The sequence below is a fragment of the Equus quagga genome, chromosome 5 (genome assembly GCF_021613505.1).
Source record: "Equus quagga isolate Etosha38 chromosome 5, UCLA_HA_Equagga_1.0, whole genome shotgun sequence".
Classification (NCBI taxonomy): domain Eukaryota; kingdom Metazoa; phylum Chordata; class Mammalia; order Perissodactyla; family Equidae; genus Equus; species Equus quagga.
In genome coordinates, this window is record NC_060271.1 from 39,246,402 (window position 1) to 39,266,355 (window position 19,954).

Genomic DNA, 19,954 nt, shown 5'->3' on the forward strand with positions numbered 1-19,954 from the left:
TCAGGAGACTGTGGTACTGCACGTGGCTGTGGTACTGTGGTGACTATAGTGGTAACATGACCGTGGTACTATCCTTCAGGAGACTGTGGTACTGCACGTGGCTGTGGTACTGTGGTGACTATAGTGATAACATGACCGTGGTACTATCCTCCAGGTGACTGTGGTACTGCACGTGGCTGTGGTACTGTGGTGACTATAGTGGTAACATGACCGTGGTACTATCCTTCAGGAGACTGTGGTACTACCTGTGGTATATAGTAGTGACTACAGTACCACCAAGACTGGTACTCTCCACTCACTGTGACACCGTACATGCCTGTGGTCCTGTAGTGACTGTGGAACGGTACCCTGTGTGGGGTGGACGTCTGCATGACTGTACCATGCTTTTTCACGTTCGTTGTCTTACTCCTGCCAGGGGCAGGTGTGACCCGCAGCCCATTTCTAAGATGCAGGTGAAGTGAGCTGCCGTGGATGCGTCGCCTAGGGCAGACTTTGACCCCAGGATTCCTAGCTTCAAAGGCAGGCCCTTTCCCCTGGGACAGATAACCTCGGCCCCAGTGAGGGTTATGGAGAGGTCAAGGGACAAGCAGTTAAATAATGGGGCCTAGTCCACAGAGGGTTCTGGAGAGAGGACTGATAAGCAGGGTTGGAGTGCCTGGGATGTCGGGATGTCGTTAGGCACTGAGTTATTTGCACACAGTGAATGGGATTCTCACCCAGGGACTGAGGCCGTCCTGGCGAGCAGGGTTTGCTTTGAAGAGCCCAGCTGTATCTCGCTCCTCCGACTCCCTGAGTAGCACGAATAGCAAGGAGCCCGTTCTCGGGGACGAGGAGTGCTAGCTCCTTCTGGCGAAAGCTGAAGTTACTGAGGGCTCTGACGGTGCTGAGGAGGGAGAGACACTGAATGAAGGGAAATCCTAGAAGACTTCTTGAAGGAGATGGCAAGCGAGGGCAGTGCAGTCAGGCTCACTCTTTTGCTGGCTGTAGAGCCCTTGGAGGATCTGAAGGAAGTATAACCCTGTCCGGGAAGCATGCACGGAGATGCACATTTTATGCTAAGGAGTCCTTGGGCCCCCGATGCCTGTCCCGGACGCAGGGTAAGGAGCTTTGGCCTGGATCCGATCAGAACCCATCCAGCTCCTCCAGGCTCGGGTTCAGATCAGGACCGGAGCTCAGGTCAGACGCGGGGGCCCGTCTGGTGTCCTGCGACGCAGAAGCCAGGGCCAAGCCCAGGGGGAGATAGGACAGATTTGTGGCCTGGTAGCAACAGTCAGCCTGGCAGAGGCCACCTGGCCCACGCCCCTCTGACTCCGTGGCCATCCCCTGCTTTGGGAAGTGTGACCTCGAATTTCCTCTCCAGTGGCCTTTCAAAGATGGGGCTAGAAAAGCAGAAATGAACCCTGCGATCGTTTTGTCCACACTGAAACCTGCTCCTGGGGAGGTGTTTACACATCATCTCCTGTCTGCACGTCCCGCTTCTGCAGACCCCTGGCCCATCTGAGCCCCGACAGCGCCCAAGGCAGACCCCAACCCCACTTGAGGTTCTAGGACCAGGTTTTCAAACGGGGTCGACAGCACCCGCCGGGCTCCAAGGAGGCGGAACCACGTGGGAGGTGGAGCAGATAGGGTTCTCAGGAGCCCCCACCACGATGTAGCTAGATCAGCGCACAGCTCAGAAGTCCGTGCATGATTTCTGTGTGTGCTCTGAAGGAGTGCCACTGCTTGGAAGAGAAGAAAACTGTGCTCAGAAATTGCCCGGGACACACTCCTGTCCCCAGCTGACCCTTAGCTGGACCTGCCGAGTGTCATCTCACTGAGGCCTCAACCTCTGGCTCCTTATTCCAAGGTGAGGAAGTCTGTGGACTGACGTGTCCTTCTCTTACCTTGTATCTTTGCCCCTCAGCAGAGGGCCCCCCACTCCCACCCCAGGCGGCGGGAACGCCAGGCCCTGCCCAGCCCTCAGCCAGGGCCCCTCCACCACCAGTAGGGACCCGTGCGCTAGAAGCCCTAGTCACTCAAGCAGGACTGAGACAGCCCCCCGAAGGGGGCCCAGCCCAATTCAGCTCCCAGCCCTGGGAGAATGACTTGGCCACCCTGGCATTAAAGCCGAGGGCTGGCCCTTGGGCAGTGGCACAGCCCCCAAGGTCTGTGAGTGGTAGAGGCCAGCCTGCCGGCCAGGGCTGCCAGGAGCTAGCTCCTAATCCCATGAATCCTAGGGCAACCTGGCAACCTGCTGTGTGACCTTGGGCAAGTAGCTTTCTCTCTCTGGGCTTCAGTTGCCCCAGCTGAAAATGGAAGGGGTGAAGATCCAGTGAAATAACGTTAATCTCCTAGTTCAGGGTGAGAGCGTTTGCAAGAAAGGGGGGCTCCCTCCAGTCGGGTTGGGGGAGGGGACCGAGGACAGCCCCCAGCCCCCGCTCTGCACCTTTTGCTTCGTGGACCAGGTGCTCTGCTGGGACGAGGGGCAAAGGACAAAGAACCTGCTGGCCGGACTCGCCCTGGTTCTGGGATTCCCCAGGGAGGGGAGAGTTCCGCCGGGGCCACAGAAGGCCTCAGGAATCCCGACCCTTTCTAGACGTCAGGGGGAGGGAATCACTCTCCCCACAGGGAGGGCTCAGAGGCCGGCAGCTTCCCTCCCACTCGGGGTCTCAGACCCTGCTGAGATGACTGGTGGCGACAGCCCCTTTCCTCATGGGCAGCGGCTGGTCCAGTGCATGCCCTTCTGCGGCTGAGGAGCGGATGCTGGTCAAGGGCCGGGCTCTGCTCTGGTCCCGGCTGCCCACTCCCCTGACAACCACCAGCTTCCCCTACGTGGGCATGAGTCATTTTCATCTCTGCGTCCAAACAGCTTCACTGGTCAGGGTTGGGCTGTGGTGAGGCCAAAGTCCCGGGTTACCATGGCAACTCACCATGCTTTGCGGCTGCCTGTTGCCATGTATCTTCTCCAAGACACAGTAAGATCTTCGGGGTCAGGGACATGTCCTCTTACTCACCAAGTGTCCTGGGCACCTGGCAAGGTATGTGGCACACAGTAGGTGCTTAATAAATGTTTGCTGCCTGAGTGAATGCATGAACGACCCATCAGAGCGAGTTAGAGCCATGTTTACTGAGCACCTACTGTGGGCCAGGTACCATTCTGGCACTTGACGCGTAATCAAGTGTTTTGCTGCCCACAGGAAGCCCCAGCGTGGGGGCTGCTGTCGTCCTCTTCTTACTGGTCAGGACTCTGAGGCTCGGTAACTTCAGATCTCGCAGCCACTAAGTGACCAAGTAGGATTTGAACGCACAGCGTCTGCTCTCGAAGCAGTGAGTTTCGTTGCCTCTCAGTTAGTCATTCTGTGGCACGGCACAGATCGTGTTGACAGCCCCAGCAGAGTGTGGGCAGCACGTGCCTTTAGCAGCCAGGGAGGCTAAATGGGTCAACAGCGTTGATTACGGCTCTCCTGACGGTGGGTCCGGCCGTGTCCTTCAGGCTGGTTTATTGACGCTTGTGACCGGCCCATCCCAGGGTAGGCCCCACTCCCGGCACGCCTCCAGCAGCTCCCACCGCGTGGTCTTAGGCAGGCCCTCTCCACCACGGGGCCACTCCCATCTGCCCCTTGCTGCTTAAATCCCCAGCTCCCAGTCGAGTGGACAGACTGGAGTCCTCTGTCCGGCAGTTCTGGAAGGGTCCCGGAATTGGGTCTCCCTGGCTGTCACTGGTTTGAGCCTGGAGCAGTCACTAGTAATGGTTTAATGATAGATTGGCCAGCTGTGCATCACAGGCCTGTCTCTGAGCCAGGGGTGTGCCAGCCCCAGCCAAGCTGCGGTGTTTGAGAGTGGGAAGGTGGGCTTCTGTGGGGGAAATTGGGGTGCTGTTTACCAGGAAAAGGGGAGCGGGAGCAGACGTCCAGTACTCCTCCTTGTGGGAAGACCAGTCCCCTTCTCGGTCAGCTCAAGCAGAAACTTCCAGGAGATCCAGGCCTGCCTGTGAGCCAGTCCTCCCAGGTCTGGTGCTGCAGACCTTATCAGGTCATTTACTGACACTCATGGGTGAAAAGGACAGAATGGACTTTTCAGAGTTGAGCTGAAAGCTCCCTGCCCTCAGGGAGATTGTAGTTCAAAGACACTCAAGGTGGCCTGGCAGGTTGTCAGGAGACTTTCTTTGTAAGCTTTTCTAGAGGATTTAAGGCCACTGTGCTAGGAGAGTAAAGGAAACCCCTTTGCTGTCACTGTTCACAGCTGTTTCCCTGGTGTGAGAAGCCACCTCTCCCTCCTCTCTGGCTGCAACCAGAAAGGAGCTAATCCCGGGTCCTTCCAAGGTGGGAGGAAGAGTCAGGGGTCAGGGGGACCCAGTCGAGCCCAGCTGGCGAGCCCGGCACGCCCTGACCTCTCAGGGCCCAGCAGCAGGTCATCCTGGGGAGCTGGGGCCAGCGTGACCGCAAAGGGCAGCGTGACCTTCCTGCAGGCAGGCAGGCCTGCCAGACACACCCACATGGAGTCAAGCCACCCTTGGCTCCCACAGCCGGTGTCCTCACGTCCCTCGTGGCAAAGAGGAGGAGTCTCACCCCACTCTCCAGGCCGCCTCCCCGGACGCAGGCAGCAGGGGAGCACGGGTCTCCAGGCCCACCAGGGGCACGGGGCAGGGAGGGCCAGGAACGCCGTGTGCCCTCCGAGGGCTCACGCCTCCTCTGCTGCCAGATCCCCTGGCCTGGTTTGGGGGCCACCTCTGGAGCCTTCGTGTTGGCAGATGTCTGAGCGTGTGTGCGTGTGCATGTGTGTATGTGTGGGTGCACCTGTTTTCCATTTTTTCCTTCTCAAGGAGCCGATATAGAACAGTGAATCAGACTGTGAGCTCGAGAGTCAACAAAGCAAAGTTCCTGCGCTGGCTCTCCCACTCACGGCTGAGCGCCCGGGGCACGTCCTAGACCTCTCTGAGCCTCAGTGTGGTCATCTGTACAATGCAGATTCAGTGAGATCATCCCTCGGACGTCCTGGGCATGGCGTGAGCGCTCAGGAAGTGGTGGCCACGATGGTGAGGCTGTGGGCCGTGTTCCGCCAGCTACTCCAACCCTTCTCGTGCACGCTTTACGAAACCCTCAGGCATTTCCTTACAACCGAAACGGTTTGTTTGAAGCAATGCTGATAGGTTAGCGGGGGAGGGGCTGCTGTGCCCCTGGGGTCCCACAGACTTTGGGGTTCAGACCCCACTCCTCCTGCTGGAGGCCTTGGACAAGCCCCCTAATCTCGCCATCTGAGCCTCCTGGGGCCTCTCTAAGACACCGCCCCCAAGTCGGTGACCTCAGATGGCACGGGGACTCTCCTACAGGTCTGGAGGTCAGAAGTCCGAATGGGTCTCACTGGGCGACAATCAAGGTGTCAGGGCTGCCTTCCTCCTGGCGGCTCCAGGGGCAAATCTGCTTTCTGGCCCTTTCCAGCTTCTAGAGGCCACTAGTCCGTGGCTCGCGGCCCCTTCCCCCGTCTTCAAAGTCATCACTCTGAGCCGGCTTGAGTAGTCACAGCGCCCTCGGGCTCTCTTCTTCTGTCCCCCTCTTCCACCTCCAAGACCCCTTGTTACTCGCGGGGCCCACCTGGGTAATCCGTGATACTTTGTCTATTTTAAAGTCAGCTGAGTAGCAAATTTAATTCTATCTGCCTTTCCCAGGTAAGGCGGCATGCTCACAGGCTCTGAGGATTGGGACCTGGGTCTCCTGGGGGAGCCCTTTATTCTCCGGCCACACTCTCTGAGCCTCGGTTTTCTCATCTATAAAGTGACAGCTCTAGTCCCAAACCCCAGGGCCACGGGGAGGGTTCCAGGAGACTGTCGAACATGCCAGCTCCGAAAGTGCAGGTGGGAGCTGCCCTGAGCACCTGCCGAAAACAAGCTCTGCTCCAGGTGCCACTCAAGATGGCCAGGGACGGAAGATGTCAGAGCGCCAGCAGCAGAGCCCATGGCAGTGTGACTAGGACAGGAGAATGTCATCGGGGAGGGTTTGCCCTTGGAGAGCAAAACAGAAACAGGGAAGTTCAGTTGACCCCGCACTGGGTGCGCAGCTGCTCCACGAGCAGGCTCGGGGTCACCCTGGAAGGCTTCCTGGGGGGTCGATTTGGCAGGAGGGAGGGGCATGCAGGGGGCTCTCCAGGTCCCAGGGACAAGGTGGGCATTGCAGGGAAGAAGCACACAGGGTTCTGGGTCCCTCTGTCTGGCTGGGATGATGGACCAGTGACCCTCAGTGACATCATGGTGTGAGGGGTCTCTGATGGAGCAAACCGTGGCACGAGGCAGCGATGAGCACAGGGCGGGGCTTCCAACCACTCTGACATTGTTGCTCACAAAGGACTTCCTTACACACTAAGTGATTTACGGGGACAATCTGATTTGCTCCTCGGAGCAACCCTATGAGGTAGGAGCTATTACTGACCCCGTTTTAAAAATGAGAAAACTAAGGCTCAGAGAGGTTAAATACTTGCCTAACATCACACAGCACACCTAGTCATGGGATTTGAATCCAAGCAGTCTGGCTTTTGGGGAAGGAAGGCTGGGACTAAGTTCTAAGGTGAAGCATCAAGGATGAGGCGGAGGCCGGGGAAGGAAAACATCCCAGGCGGAGGGGAAGAGCGTGTCTGGAATGCGGGAGATGAGAGAGTTTGGCCCCTTGGAGGAATCCCAGAGAGTTTGGCCTGGCCAGAGCAAAAGTATGAGTGGACAGTGTGGGAGACGGGCCGGGCCGGACCTCACAGAGCTCCATGGCCGTGGGGCAGAGTCTGGACTTGGCTGGGAGAGCACTAGGGAGCCAAAGAAGGGGTTCTACAGGAAGCAGGACCAGATTGGGGTCGCGGACGGTGAGGGAAGCCTGATCTTCCAGCAGACTCCTCTGCTGGTGGAGGGACGGGCCCCTCTCTGAGGACCACTGGCATCCCTTCCTGCAGGGCGCGTGCGGAGGATGACCCGCCTCACCTGCTTCCCGGGCCGGGGCCCACGCAGTCTGCGCTCAGCGTGGCCTTCGCAGGATGTGCTGCCCAGGCCGTTTCCGGCTGCAGTGTCCCACCATGTCCCCGGGACTCCCAGCCCTCTGGGCTCAGATCACCAGCCTGATAGCCTGACGCCAGCCGGCCGGAAGGGTCAACTCCGTGGCATTTGACCTTCGTCCAGCAGAGATGAAACCGACTCCTAATTAATAGCCTGTGGGATGGAGAGTTACCTTGGCACAGCTTGCAAGTAATTTAAAGCTTGTCCTCGGAGGCCAGTCCATAAATAACGCTTAATTAGCTGAAGGTCTCCTGGGGACACGGCAGCCGTGTGTTACTGGGCCCGCCAGCTCAGGGACCTCGACTTTCAGGCTGGGGTAGCAAGGGGACACTGAAGGTGTCACCCTGATGCAAAGTCTGTCTCTTCTTTCCCAAAACAGCAGCTCCGGTCTCTCCTCCGGCAGCAGCTCCCAGAAGGGCTGCCAGGGTTGGGGGCCCAGCTCAGCTGCTTCCTGCCCACGCCCTTGACGTTTCCAGGACCTCAGGGCCTCGTCTCTAAAATGGGCCAATAGCTCAAGCCCACAGCCCCTTGAGGACTTGCCTAAATGTACGGGTCAAAATTAAGGAGAAGGAATTTAGAGCTTTTTGGATTTGGGGACCGAAGCTAAGGGGTTGCGTGCGTGTGGCCTCACTGTAGCTCTTAGAGCAGCTCCTGAGTGAACACTGGCGAGGGCGATGTCACATGGTTGCTGCCGCCCCTCAGTCTGATCCACTCCAGGCCGACTGCTCTCACGTCGCACGTGTGCGGGCAGCTCTGGGTCAGCTGGCCGTTGTCAGCTGTCTGTCCAGAAGGCGGTGTCCGCTCTGCGTCACGGAGTGGCTCTGTCGGAGCCAGATTTCCTGCTGCCCAGGGCAGGGGCAGAAGGCCCGTGACTTGGCATTCCGGCCCCCTGGGTATTGCCCTGGCCAGCTCCCCGGGTGTGTGACCTGGGCAGCCCCACGGGACCCCACGCTTAGAAGGGCCCAGCACTAACGCCCCGCTGTGGCTGTCTTGAAGTTGTCAGCAATTTTTGAACACGGGGCCCCAAATTTTCGTGATGCACAGGGCCTGGCAAATTATGTGGCCGGTCCTCGTGAGAGCCACCCCGCACCGGCTGTCATCTTCATCCCTCCCAAGGTCCCCTCAAGGACGTTGTCGCCCACCTCACAGGGGCGGCAAAATGACGTCGTCATTCATTCGTTCACATATTCACAGCCACCTGATTCCCAAGCTAGGGGTTCACCATGAGCACCTTGGTTCCAGAGGGTGTGTGTTGGCGACGGGGAAACAAGTGGAAAATCACTGTTAAAACTTCAGATAGTGACAAAGTGCTATATAGATGACACAGCGGGTGCTGTGAAGGGAGAGGGCGTGAAAGACGAACTTCATCGAGGGGCGCTGGCCGGGCTCTGGTGTGAGGCTGGGCCTCGCTGCCGTCCTGGGGTGCTTTTCAAAGCTCTGAGGTCATTTCCAGGTTCCCTCAACCCCCACAAGGACTTCAGTAAGTGGAGTCCAAGTAGGGGAGCCAGTGAGGGGGCTCCTTGCGCCCAGGGGACTAGTTAACCATCCCCCCGCAGCCCTGGCTTCTCGAACTAAACCCAGAAGGCTGAGTTTGGGGGCAGGTGGGTGAGGAGGGCGGCTGCCTGGCTCTCTCTGAGCAGCTCCAGTTCCCACGGCCGGCAGCACGCCCTGAACCTGAGGCCTCATGCCCCCCCCCGCCCCCGCGTCCGGGGAGGGTTTCTTGCACTTTTGACCTTCCCCACGGTGAGCAGAGGGAGGCCAGTTTCGATTCTCAATTCCCCAGACGGAGATGGTGAAGCCCAGAGACGCCAATGACTCATCCAAAAGTCACACAGCAAATCAACTCCAGAGCAGAGTGCCGGCCTGCCGGGCCCCAGCCAGGCGGCTTTCCATTCCAAAGGGCAGCTCAGGCCCGGGAGCTGCCAAGGCTGTGCAGTCCAGGGCCGCTCCCGGAGCTCTCTGGAGCAAACCGCGGCCCCCTGCTTGGTGGAGAGGGGGAGCGGCTGGTGGGCAGCCGTCAGGACACTTTGGCCTCTGCGTACACCTGGAGGAAGGCCTCCTGCGCGCGCCCCAGAGGAGCGAGCTTCCCAGAAAGCCGAGCGCAGAGGCGGGCACCTCCCCAGTGGGTCGGGCGGGAAGCCCAAGGCTGACCCCGGAGGAGGCCGGGCCCTGGGTTTGGAGGCCCCCCGGGGAGGCAGAGGATGGGGTCCCTCGCGGAGCGGCCGCCCCCAGATGGGTGGAAGCCGCCGGCCCCAGGGATGCTCCGGAGGAGGGAGGCGGCGCTGCAGCTGGGCCGGGGCCTGCCAGGGGGCGCGGCGGAGGGCGGCGGGCCGGTTCACGCGGCGGCCAGCAGACTGGCTGCGTGTTGCAATGTCTGGTGGCGTCGGCAGCATCCTGTCCGCGCGCGCAGCTGGGGTAAGCTCAGGCCGGCGCGCAGGAGCGTGCGGCGCGGCCGGGCCTGCAGGCTGCTGGCACCTTGCATCTCATTTACAGCTCCGGGTTCAGCCGCAGGTCAGCGGCGCCCGTGACATCACGGCGTTTGTTTACCGCCCGCTCGCCCAGGGGAGGAAGCGGGCGGTCCCCGCCGCGGGAGGGGGACCCCGTCCCCACGCCCCCATCCGCGTCCGGGACCCCAGCCCGGCCCCTCCCCGTCTTTTCCCCATCCGAAGCCCCAACCTCAAGCCCCCATCGGCGCCCCAACCCCAAGCCCCAACCTCCTCCCCAATCGCGCCCCCCCATCCGCGCCCCGACCCAGCCCCTCCCCCCCCACCTCCCACCCACCCCCTTCCTCTACCCTTTCCACCCCTTTCCCGTCCGCCAAGTGGGATCGCAGCCCAAGCCCCACCCAGGACCGCAGCCCAGCCCCGCCCCACGCCCTCCCGGGACCCCCGCGGGCCGCCCCCTCCGCCTGGCCCTGGGGCCATTTCAGAAGGACTTCCCGGAGCCTCCCGCCAGCCCCGCCGAGGTGTCCCCGCGGCTCCTCCCGCCACCCCCGCACCCACCCTCGGCCGCTTTGTTGTTGGAAACCGTGTGTTTACCAGCGGCGCTGGTGGGTAGCTGGCCTGCTTGGCCGCGTCCGGGCACCCTGTTCCTGGGGAGGCGGCCCTGCCACCTGGAACTGCTTCCTCGCCGCCCCTCCTCCTCCCTCTGCTTAAGCTGAGTGTTCTGGAAGCTGAAGGGACCTGGGGATCCAAGTCGGGACCTTTCTCTTCCTCCATACCCAGGACTTGCCAAAGCCGACCCCCGCCTCCCGGAGAGGGAGGCGCAGGGGCTCCTGCGTGGCGCCCCCTTCTTGCATTTTCTCAGGCTGAACCGTTTGGGGTCGTCCTGGGACCCCCCTTCCTCTGGCAGCCCAACCTGCAGCCCCGCGGAGGCCTCCTCTTCGTCACCTCTACCGCAGAGCACCCCAGCCCCGGCCACCTGTGGCACCTGTCACCTGTGTGTACAGCAGCTCCTAGCTGGCCCCCCTCCACTGGTGTGGTTCCCACCCCCGTTCCAAACCCCCAATCCAGCAGTCAGAACTCATTTCAAAATCCAAGTCAGAGGGTGTCAATTCTCTGTTCACAACCCTTCCGAGGGCTTCCAGTGTCACTGGGAAGAGAATTCAAAGCCCCTCCCCCGCAATGGCTTCAGCCCCACACCCTTGCTTCTCTCTCCACCACTTGGCCTCCTTGCTGTCCTCCAGCATACCAAGCTCATTCCCACCCCAGGGCCTTTGCACTGCCTGTTTCCTCGGGCTGGAATGCTCTTTCCCTAGATGTCTGCATCGCTCCCTCCTTCACTTCCTTCAAGTATCTGCCCAAATGTTACCTTGTCAGAGAAGCTTTTTCTGTCCCCCCACATCTAAATACCATGCCCACGCCATAATCACCCCCACCCAGCCCCCCTACAAAGCTTCCTGTTCCTCCCACGCACTTTTGGCCACCTTTATACATTGTACAGTCAATCGTTCGGGTGTTTATTGTCCTCCATCTTTCCCATGCACACAGGAAAGCCAGCTCCAGGAGAGTGGGTGAGTTCATGTCCCACTGTACCCTAGGACCCCAGCAGTGCCTGGGACGTGATCCCCTCTCAATGAACACTCCTTGAATGAGTGAGTGAGTGAAGGAAGGAAGGAAGGAAAGAGGCGGGATGGGGGTGGTGAAGGAGCTTGGCTTTGGGGCCCAGGGTCCATGTTGCTCTGAAACTTTTGGTGGTGCGGCCGGCGTGAGTTACTCTGCCTGTCTGAGCGTCATCCCTGCACTGGGCGTAGGGCCCCATTTCTCCGGAGGACGATGCTGAGGACGTGCCCGTGCCGGAGAGTGGTGGGCAAATGCCGGGCCCCCTCCCCTCCTCGGTACCCCCCTCAAGGTCACCTGATGGAGGACCTGAAGCAAGGGTCTTGGGGCTTCAGCCCGTGACTCAGGCTCGAGTCTCTCCACCCGGTGCTCCGTGCTCCGCACACCAGTGCACTCGGGGACAGAGAGGACGCGCAGCCCCGGGCCGGCTCGTAGGCTGTTCCCGTTGTGAAAAGACGCGTGAGCGCTCGAGTTTCCCGCTGGAAGTGGGAGCTGTTCTGCTCTCCCTGTGAGTGAGCGAGCCCCTGAGCCAGTTTCCCTGGACGGTTTCCCCGGTGGCCCCAGAACCAGAAAGATTCACAAGTCACATGCCGGGAAGGGAGGGGGACTTAGCCGGTTGTCACACTTGGTTTCTGAGCAGTTGCTACAGATGTGGCTCTTGGCAGGTGGAGGGGGGTGCCTTCTGTCCTCGGGGACGTGAGGCATCCATCACGGAGGGAGACGTGTGTCTCAGCGAGTGGAAAGGAAGAGATCCGGGAAGGGAAAAGCAGGGGCGTGCGCACATGTGTTTATAGCAGCTGTGTTCGTAGCGGCAGAAGCTGCCCCCAGGGTGTCCTTCAGGAGGGGGAACCTGCCCACAACGTTGTGTCATTCAGCACTTGAAAGAAAGGAGCTCTCAAGCTGGGAAAAGATGTGGAGGAGCCTCAAATGCACGTTACTAAGGAAAGAAGCCAGTCTGAGAAGGCCACACACTGTGTGATTCCACCCATATGAGACTCTGGAAAAGGCCGAGCTACGGAGACAGTGAAAGGATCGGATCGGGTTGCTGGGGGTGCGGGGAGGGGGAGAGGAACAGGTGGGGCGCAGGGGCTGTCAGGGCAGGGGGACTATTCTGGGCGACGCTGCAGTGGTGGATACAGGTCTTTATATGTTTATCCAAACCCATAATTCTGTGGAACAACACCGAGCGCAAACCCCGGTGTAAATGATGGGCCTGGGGTGATCATGACCCGTCAGTGTCGGTTCATCAGTTGTAACAAAGGTGCAGTCTGGTGCCAACAATAATGGAGGAGGCTACGCATGAGTGTGGGCAGAGAGTATGCTGGAGAGCTCTGCACCTTCTGCTCAGTTTTCCGTGAACTTAAAACTGCTCTAAAAAAATAAAGTTTTTTAATAAAAAATTATTTTTCAAAAGCCGGGATAGGACTAGGAAGCAAGTGTCTGTGGGGGTGGGGGCATTTTACATGAAGGCCTCACAGGTAGAGTCACTTGAGCAGGAGCTATAAGAAGAGAAGGCAGGGCGAGAGGGCTACTTGGGGCAAGAGGACAGTGAACAGTTGGTGCAAAGGCCCTGAGGTAGAAGTGGATGAGGTGGTTATGCAAACAAGGAGACCAAGGTGGTGCAGACCAGTCAGCCCTGGGAGGGGAAGAGCTGAAGGTGGAGAGATGGGAGCACACTGGATTGGAAAGGGCCTGTGGTCATAGAAACTCTAGATTTCACTCTGGGTAAGACGGGAGGCACTGGGAGTTGTGAGCAGAGCGTCAAGGTCTGACTTACTTTGTAGAAGGATCTCCCTGGCTGCTGTGTTGAGAATAGACCGGGGCAGGGCGGGGGTCGGGGGGCCAAGGTCAAAGCAGGGAGTCTCCTGCCCACTTGCCTCGGGCTCCTCGGGCCAGGCCTCTCTGGGCCGCATCCGGAGAGTAAGGAGACGGGACCTGCCTGTACTAGTTTCTGTCGCTGCCACGACCAGTGACCATAAGCTGGTGGCTCAGAACAACAGAAGTTTATTCTGTCGCCGTTCTGGAGGCCAGAAGTCTGGCGTCAAGGGGTCGGCAGGGCCACGCTCCCTCCGGAGGCTCTCGGAAGGACCCTTCCTCGGCTTTTCCAGCTCCTGGGGGCTCCTGGCAGCACCGCTCCCACCTCGGCCTCCGCCGTCACGTGGCCTCTGCTCTGCTCTGCTCTGCGTGTCTCTCATCCGTCTCTGTAAGGACACCTGTCGGTGCATTCAGGGCCCACCCTCATCCAGGGGGATTGCCTCTCAAGATCCTTAACTTTATTTCTTCGGCAAAGACCCTTTTTCCAAATAAGGTCACATTCACGGGTATCCAGAGTTAGGACTTGGACATAACTTCTAGGGGGACGCAAGTCCAGCCACTACCCCCCGGGGCCGTTGTGAAGACTAGGTCTGCGTGCCTATCCCAGGGCCCCGCACCCAGGGGGAACCCGGCAACGTTAGCTGTGGCAATCGATGGTGAGTGCCCCCCGGAGGACCGAGGAAGCTCCTGGGCCCCGTGCTGACCCGCGCTCAGGAGGGCAGCCCCTGTCCTCCCCTGCTCTCCCACCTCTGCCCCTAAGGGCCCCCAGTGTCCCCACAGCGGGTGAGGGTCGTCACTGTCACCCGTTCAGCAAGCTCTTGCTCTGCGGGCCCCTGTGCTGTGCCAGCGCAGGGCCGCGTCCTTCCTTCCTGCCCAGTCCTTGTCATACGGCATGTGCTTGGTGACACCTGTGCCATGAACTGGTATGTCCTTTGACGGGGTCACTTGGCTCCTGCAGGGGAGGTACCGTGGCTGAGGGAGCCGGATTGGGCCCCAGACCGAGCGGGTTGGAGGCCCAGCTCTGCTGACCCCGGCTGAGTGACTCCGGCTCTATTGCAGCGCCCTGCCGTGCCTCAGTTTCCTTGTGTATAAATTGGGTGCCACGCCTCCCTCCCAGGGAGCCCTGTGACTCCCCAGGGGCCGGCCGCAGGCTGGACGTGGGCCGAGGGGAAGTCTGTCCGGCTCCAGGCTGCGGTCAGGACCTCGTGGGAGGAGGACACCGCTGGCTGATCTAATTTGCGGAGCTGCATGACCGTGCCTCCAGCAACTGAGCTGGCGGGAGCCAGAACATTCTGGGCAGGCCCAAGCAGGTCAGGAAGCCAGGCGGGCCTACTGTGCACGGCTGTGCAGCGATGTCCTGCCTGTCGCTCGGGCAGCTCGGCAGCAGGAAGAGGAATGGAGGACGGGCTCCAGCCCAAGTAAGTCCCTGACAGAGAGGCCCAGTGGGTTTTGTCACCTCTGACCCCCGGGGGTCACAGGTCAGCGGTGGGCACAGCTAGCAAATTGAGGCTGCACAAAGGGCAGGGTGCAGACAGGGGTGTGCGGAGTCTGGAAACAGGGCTCCCGGGAGGGAAGGGGGAAAGATTGGAAAGTCTGGAAATGTCTCGAGGCAGCACCCACTCACTGCCATCGATTCTGAAGGGTCGTCTTTGGAGGAAGGGCCCATAGGCTTGCTGGGTGTGACAGGCCAGCACTCCCAGTGGGTGACAGCGAGGAGCATCGAATGGGTTCATTCTTAGAAGAAGAAGCTTCTGTCCCAGAAAGGCCATGAGAGCGGTAGCATTCAAACCTGATTATTTTCTTTAGCAACAGACTCTTTATAGAAATAACTGTTACAGAACCCTAATGAGGTGCCACTGCTCTGGGTGGCCTGGGAGCGGTGCCTGGGGCCCTGTCTGCAGCCCCGAGCGTCCCCGTGGAGCCCCCCGGGTTGCCCAGAGCGCAGCATGGAGACCTCTGCTCCCGGGAGCTCCTCTCCCTGGGGGCCTGCAGCTCCTCGCCAGCTGTCTCCACCTTCCTGGGCGGGGGGCATGGACTGAGGAGGGCCTTCTGAGTCAGGGACAAGGATGGGGACAGAGAGGTCTTGAAGATTCTGTGGCTGTGCCCCGTGCAGGCTGCGTCTGGAGGCAGAGAGCCCCGGCTGGGGTCTTCCAGGCATCGTCACCCGATGACTCCAGTGTTGTGGGGGACACTGGGGTCTTCTGTGAGCGAGGGGGCCGCTCTTCCTGTTCCTGAGTTAATGGTAACAGTAGTGACCATAGTAGCTTGCAGAGATCGTGTCCTTTCTTCATCCTCCCAACTGCCCTGCGAAACGAGTGCTTCACTGTCCTTGACTCACAGGGCGGGTCGCTGGGTGTTCCGGGTTCATGGGCTCCTAAGTGGTGGATCGGAGAAGCGAACCCAGGCGGCCCGGATCCCAAGCCCGCGTTCTGGGCCGCTCTCCTCAAGGGATAGGGGCCTCTTTTTGGAAATGGGCCCGCATGTGAAAGAGGGGAGAGCTCACAATTTAACTTAAACCATACACACAGCTGTTGAGAGTGTGTGTCCATGTGCACAGGGCGCACCCACTTCTTGGGGCCCTGCTCTGACGCTGGACGTGTCACACACCGAGTGTCCCCACCTGCTTGTTCCCCGCTGGCCGCCAGGGTGGATTTTTATTAACAACCTCCTGCGGGAGGTGCTGAGAGCGGGGCCGGGCAGTGTACCCTTCCACCCCCCACCCTCCCTGCCATGGTTTGGGGTCTCTGCTGGGTATTTTCTTTCCTTCTGAGAAGCCAGCTCAGCGCCACTTCGCTCTGAAACATGGGGCCGTGGGACGCGAGCTGGGAGACACCTGCCCAGAGCCTTGGGTCCTTCCAGACTGCCGCTTACAAAAAGATGCTCCTCCTGGGCCCTGGCTGAGACCACCCGGCTCATGTCACACAGCGATTGTGCTCCGCAGCTGAACTCCAGCCGGGAAGGCCAAGCGCAGGCACGAGGGCGAGCCCGTCTGGGGAGGAAGGCCGGGCTGGGTGGGGAAGAGGCGCTCACTGATCCCGTCAGCAGACTTTTCTAGGGGCTTCCTGGTGCCAGTGCCATGTGACACCGCTAGTTGGCTTTTACTCAGGGCCTGGCCTGTGCTGGATGCTGAGTGACGAGGTGAATAGGATTCCCCAGAGGCCCTCTTGAGCCCGTGGGGGAGGCGGGGTTCACAGACAGGCCCAGCAGGCTCGCACCTGTGCCCCAGCGGAGGCAGGAACCAGGGTTGGTGTTGGCGGTCGGGAACGTGAGTTCTGAGTCACACCGCGCCGCTGCTTATAAGTGGTGTGACCCTGGGCAAGTCATTTCACCCGTCTGAGCCTCGCCTGTAAAATGGAGAGAGTAAGCATACCCACTCGTGGGATCGCGAGGATGGAAGGAGAGAACACGTGGATGTGCTCAGTAGGTGTCAGCCATCATGTAGTGGTGTTACTGTCATAGGGAGGATGGAAGGAGCAGCTGGGGAAGCTTCTGAACTGAGGGGGCATTCAAGTGGGGTCCTGCAGGATGAATAGGAGTCCACAAGTAGTCTTGGCATTTAAAACAGAGAAAAATAGCCTGTGCTGGGCAATAGACAGGATCACAGGGAAGCCCGAATTCATGAGGTTTAGTCCCTGCTCTCCAAGAGACAGGGGGTAGACTCGAATGACAGTGACGGCACTCCTGGGGCCACGGGCAGTGGGCAGTGAGTGAGCGCAGCCTGGGGGCTCTGGAGCCCCAGCGAGCTCCCTCCCTCATCCACTCAACAGTGGGGAGAGAGACGCCAATGGACAGTCACCTCACGATGGAGGGGAGCCCCCAAGAGGCACTGCCAGGGGTCTGGGGACGGCGGGGCTGGGTCACCTGTGCAGGAACCATCTGTAGGGGCGCTCTACCCCGCCTCCTTTAGGCCGTAAATAACGGCGCTTCTCCTTATGAGGCACTTTTCCCTGTACAGACAAGCGTAAAGAAGCAAGCGACAGTCACCCTGGCCCCACCCCGAGACAACCCCGGTTCCCGGGTAGCCGGTGACTTCCACGAGCCTGTTCGGTTTTCAGGGTTGAGATTACCCTATGTGGACAGTGCTGCGCCCTTTGGCTCTGAACACTAGATCCCTGAGCATTTTTCCATGTCATCGTCGCTCATCACGCTCATGGCTCCAGAAGAGGGTGTGTCAAGGGGCTGGGCTGGAATTTTCTCAGCCCTTCCTCTCCGTGGGAAATAATAACAGAGAACACACAGTCAACACATAGTGGGGGCCAGCTCCTGCGTGCTGAATCCCCACAAGACCCCAGAAAGAGAGGAAATGGCTTTTCTCCTCCGGGGAGAGTGGTGGTGAAAAACCTTGGTTCAAATCCCAGCTGTCCTTCAGTTGTTGTGTGACCTCAGACAAGTTGCTTAGCCTCTCTGAGCTGCAGTTTCCTTCTCTCTATGATGGGCATAATATAGCAACCTCATAAATCCCCCACTTTAAATGAGGTTCCCTCGTTTATTCTTTACCCTACTCACTGTAATTTGTGTCCCACTGTGTTCTCCTTCCTTCGCTGTCTCCCCGACTGGAACATAGGCTCACGGAGGCAGGGACCTGTCTGTTTTGTTCTCTGTTGGGTCCCCACAGCAGGCCCTCCGAGTGGTCCTGGGGAGCGATGGGTGGGGTTGTTGCGGACGTGGAGGAGGTGAAACAGGAGAGAGGCTGGGGGATGAATGCCAGTCCCAGGACATGTGCAATTCGGGAGCGGGACTCTCGAAGCTCGGGCTGTCCCCCGTGGGGTTCAGGGGAGCCTCTGCAGAGGACAGAGGCTCTGTGTTGAGTCCTGCCTCCACCCCGCACTGCGTGTGACTCTGGGGGGTTCCTCGGCTCCCTGGAGCCCCACCTCCCAGGCTGTAAGGAGAGGGTCCTCCCAGCCTTCAGCTCTGGGGCCGCTCGGGGGCTCGGCTCGCTGTGGCTGCAGAAGGCAGCCCTGGGGGGAAGGGCAGGAAGCCGTGCCTGTGCTCAGAGGCCCTGGCTGGGCAGGGCAGCCGTGGCCAGCGTGGGCCCTGTGCCGGGAGGCCAGAGGGCTGTCTCCTCTCCCCTCCCCCTCACCGGTCAGGAGCCTCAAAGGAGGACAGAAGCTAAGTGTCTGCCCCGGAGGGGAGGGCGGCCAGGAGGTGCCGAGCTGCCCAGAGCCCCTAGAGTATAAACCCGGCTTAGGAGTAAGCTCGGGGCCACCTACCCTCCTGCTGCCCCCTGTCCCCGGAGTCCGTGAAGAGGAGGCCGTGTTGGGCTCGTATCTCTGCCCCCTGCCCAGGCCGTCCTCCCGGGCCCCTGCCTCCGCCTGCCCGCTCCGCACCCTCATGCTGGCACTGGGTGGGGCCCTGTGCTGTCAGCGGTCCGGGGTCAGCCCCGGGTGAGTCTGGGCAGGAGCCCAGGGCAGGTGTGCTGAGCTGTACCTGCCAGTTTCCTGGGCAGTGACTCTGAGTCCCGGGAGGGCTCGGGCAGGGGACTGGAGGAGGAGGAGAAGGCAAGAAGGACAGTGGCTAGAGCACCTCCGGCCATTCCCTCCACTCAGCTGTCTCCCTCGCTTCCCATCCCCAGTGGACCAGCCTGGGCCACCTCATCCCCGTGGAGATGCACCTGGGTCCTAAGACGGGAACGTGCCCAGCCTGGCTCCCCGGGGACTCTGAGCATCTACCAGGGGCCTAGGAGACTCACAGCGGCGCAAAAGGCTGCAGACGCTCACACACAGGCACAGAGACGCACACTCACAGGCACAGAGACACACAGCAAGGCACACACTCACCAGCCTGAGCCTCGTTTTCCTTTGAGACTGACCCCATGCCCCGTTTCAAGGGTCCCAGCCTCTGACCTGGCTCCTCGCAGCTCAGCGCCACAGTGGTTTTGAGGTTCTTGGGGAAACCCCAGGTCTCAGTGACTCTTGGTCCAACTAGATCTGTGTTGAATGTCCTGGGACCCTAAATGGCTCAGGCAAGGAAGATAGGATGGTCTGGGCCTTAAAGAGGCCGTTTCACTACCTCCCACCCCATCCCATCTGTGATCCTGAACTTTTGTTCGTTCACTCGACAAACAGCACATGCCCTACTGGGCACTGGGATATGATAATGAACAAGCCAGAACCGAGGCCCGCAGGGGGTTCCCAGCCCAGTGGGGTTGGCGTGAGGAGGGCAGAAAGCACACCTGTCATGGTGCCCAGGGAGAGGTGGGGGCTCTGAGTGCAGAGCGTGAGGAGGAGTCCCCCAGCCCACAAGGGGTGTCCCCAACAGACCCCCGAAAGGAAATGGCCAAACCTCAGGGTCCCACCTGGGTGCATCCCCCACCCATGGGAGATGGTGGGACGCAGCCTTCATTTCACCTCCCTCGCCCAGCCCATGTCCCTCTCCAGGGCGTCCTTCCAGCCATGACTGTGCTGGCCTCCCTGGTTCCCCGACTGCCAGTTTCCTGGGCAGACCCGGGGGGAGAGGGGGCTTAGACCCCTGCCCTCCTCAACCCTACCTGAGGACTAGGGGGGGCCAGGACAAGTTAGTCATCTGGACCAGGAGTCCCTAGGCCCTTGGTGCCCCTTCCACTGGAAACTCACGCACACCTGTTTGGGCTGAAAAGCAACCCAGGGTTCCCAGAATGAAGGGCACCCCATCTGGGCCACTGCTCCAGACCCTCTGAGGTGATCACTGGTGCTCCCAGGTGTCTGGACCCCTGCGCCTTCCAACAAGGCCCCCAGCTTTAAGCTTCCCCTTTCTGTCGGCTTGTCTAGAAATTCTCAGAGTCCCCAGAGGTACCTCTCTCTGCCTCAGCCAGACCCCAGGGAGCTGTGCAAGCCCCAGTGTCCTGTTCCCCATATGAGCTGGAGGTGCGATGCGGTTGGGCAGGGACCAAGCAGGAGAAAGAAGGCCAAGGATTCCCTTCACCTTAGGCTGGCATACTTAGAAATTAGATGGATGGTTGGATGATGGGGTGGGGTGGGTAGAAGGAAGAAAGGAGGGTGAACGGATGGATGGGTGGATGAGAGGAAGAAGGAAGGAAGGAAGGATTAGGTGGGTGGATGGATGGATGAATGGGTAGATGGATGGATGGATGGAT

At 60.1% G+C, this 19,954-nt stretch overlaps 1 protein-coding gene and 1 long non-coding RNA gene across 5 annotated transcripts in view; one reads left to right on the top strand and one right to left on the bottom strand.

The window, feature by feature from the left end:
* LOC124239120 (uncharacterized) overlaps window positions 1–13,975 on the bottom strand; it is a 30,932-nt gene extending 16,957 nt beyond the window's left edge. For all 3 annotated transcript variants that reach the window (XR_006888545.1, XR_006888544.1, XR_006888543.1), the window contains exon 1: window positions 6,938–13,975. This is a non-coding gene — a long non-coding RNA (uncharacterized LOC124239120). The remainder of the gene's footprint in view (window positions 1–6,937) is intronic.
* The window catches only part of DHRS3 (dehydrogenase/reductase 3), a 37,983-nt gene that overhangs the window by 7,741 nt on the left and 10,288 nt on the right, over window positions 1–19,954 (top strand). The window contains exon 1 of one of the 2 annotated variants that reach the window (XM_046660521.1): window positions 14,126–14,300. The exons of the other annotated variant lie outside the window; for it this stretch is intronic. Coding sequence (XP_046516477.1) covers window positions 14,235–14,300 — 66 coding nt within the window. The 5' untranslated portion in view covers window positions 14,126–14,234. Of the gene's footprint in view, window positions 1–14,125; window positions 14,301–19,954 lie in introns of those variants that run through there. 2 annotated transcript variants of the gene reach the window in all.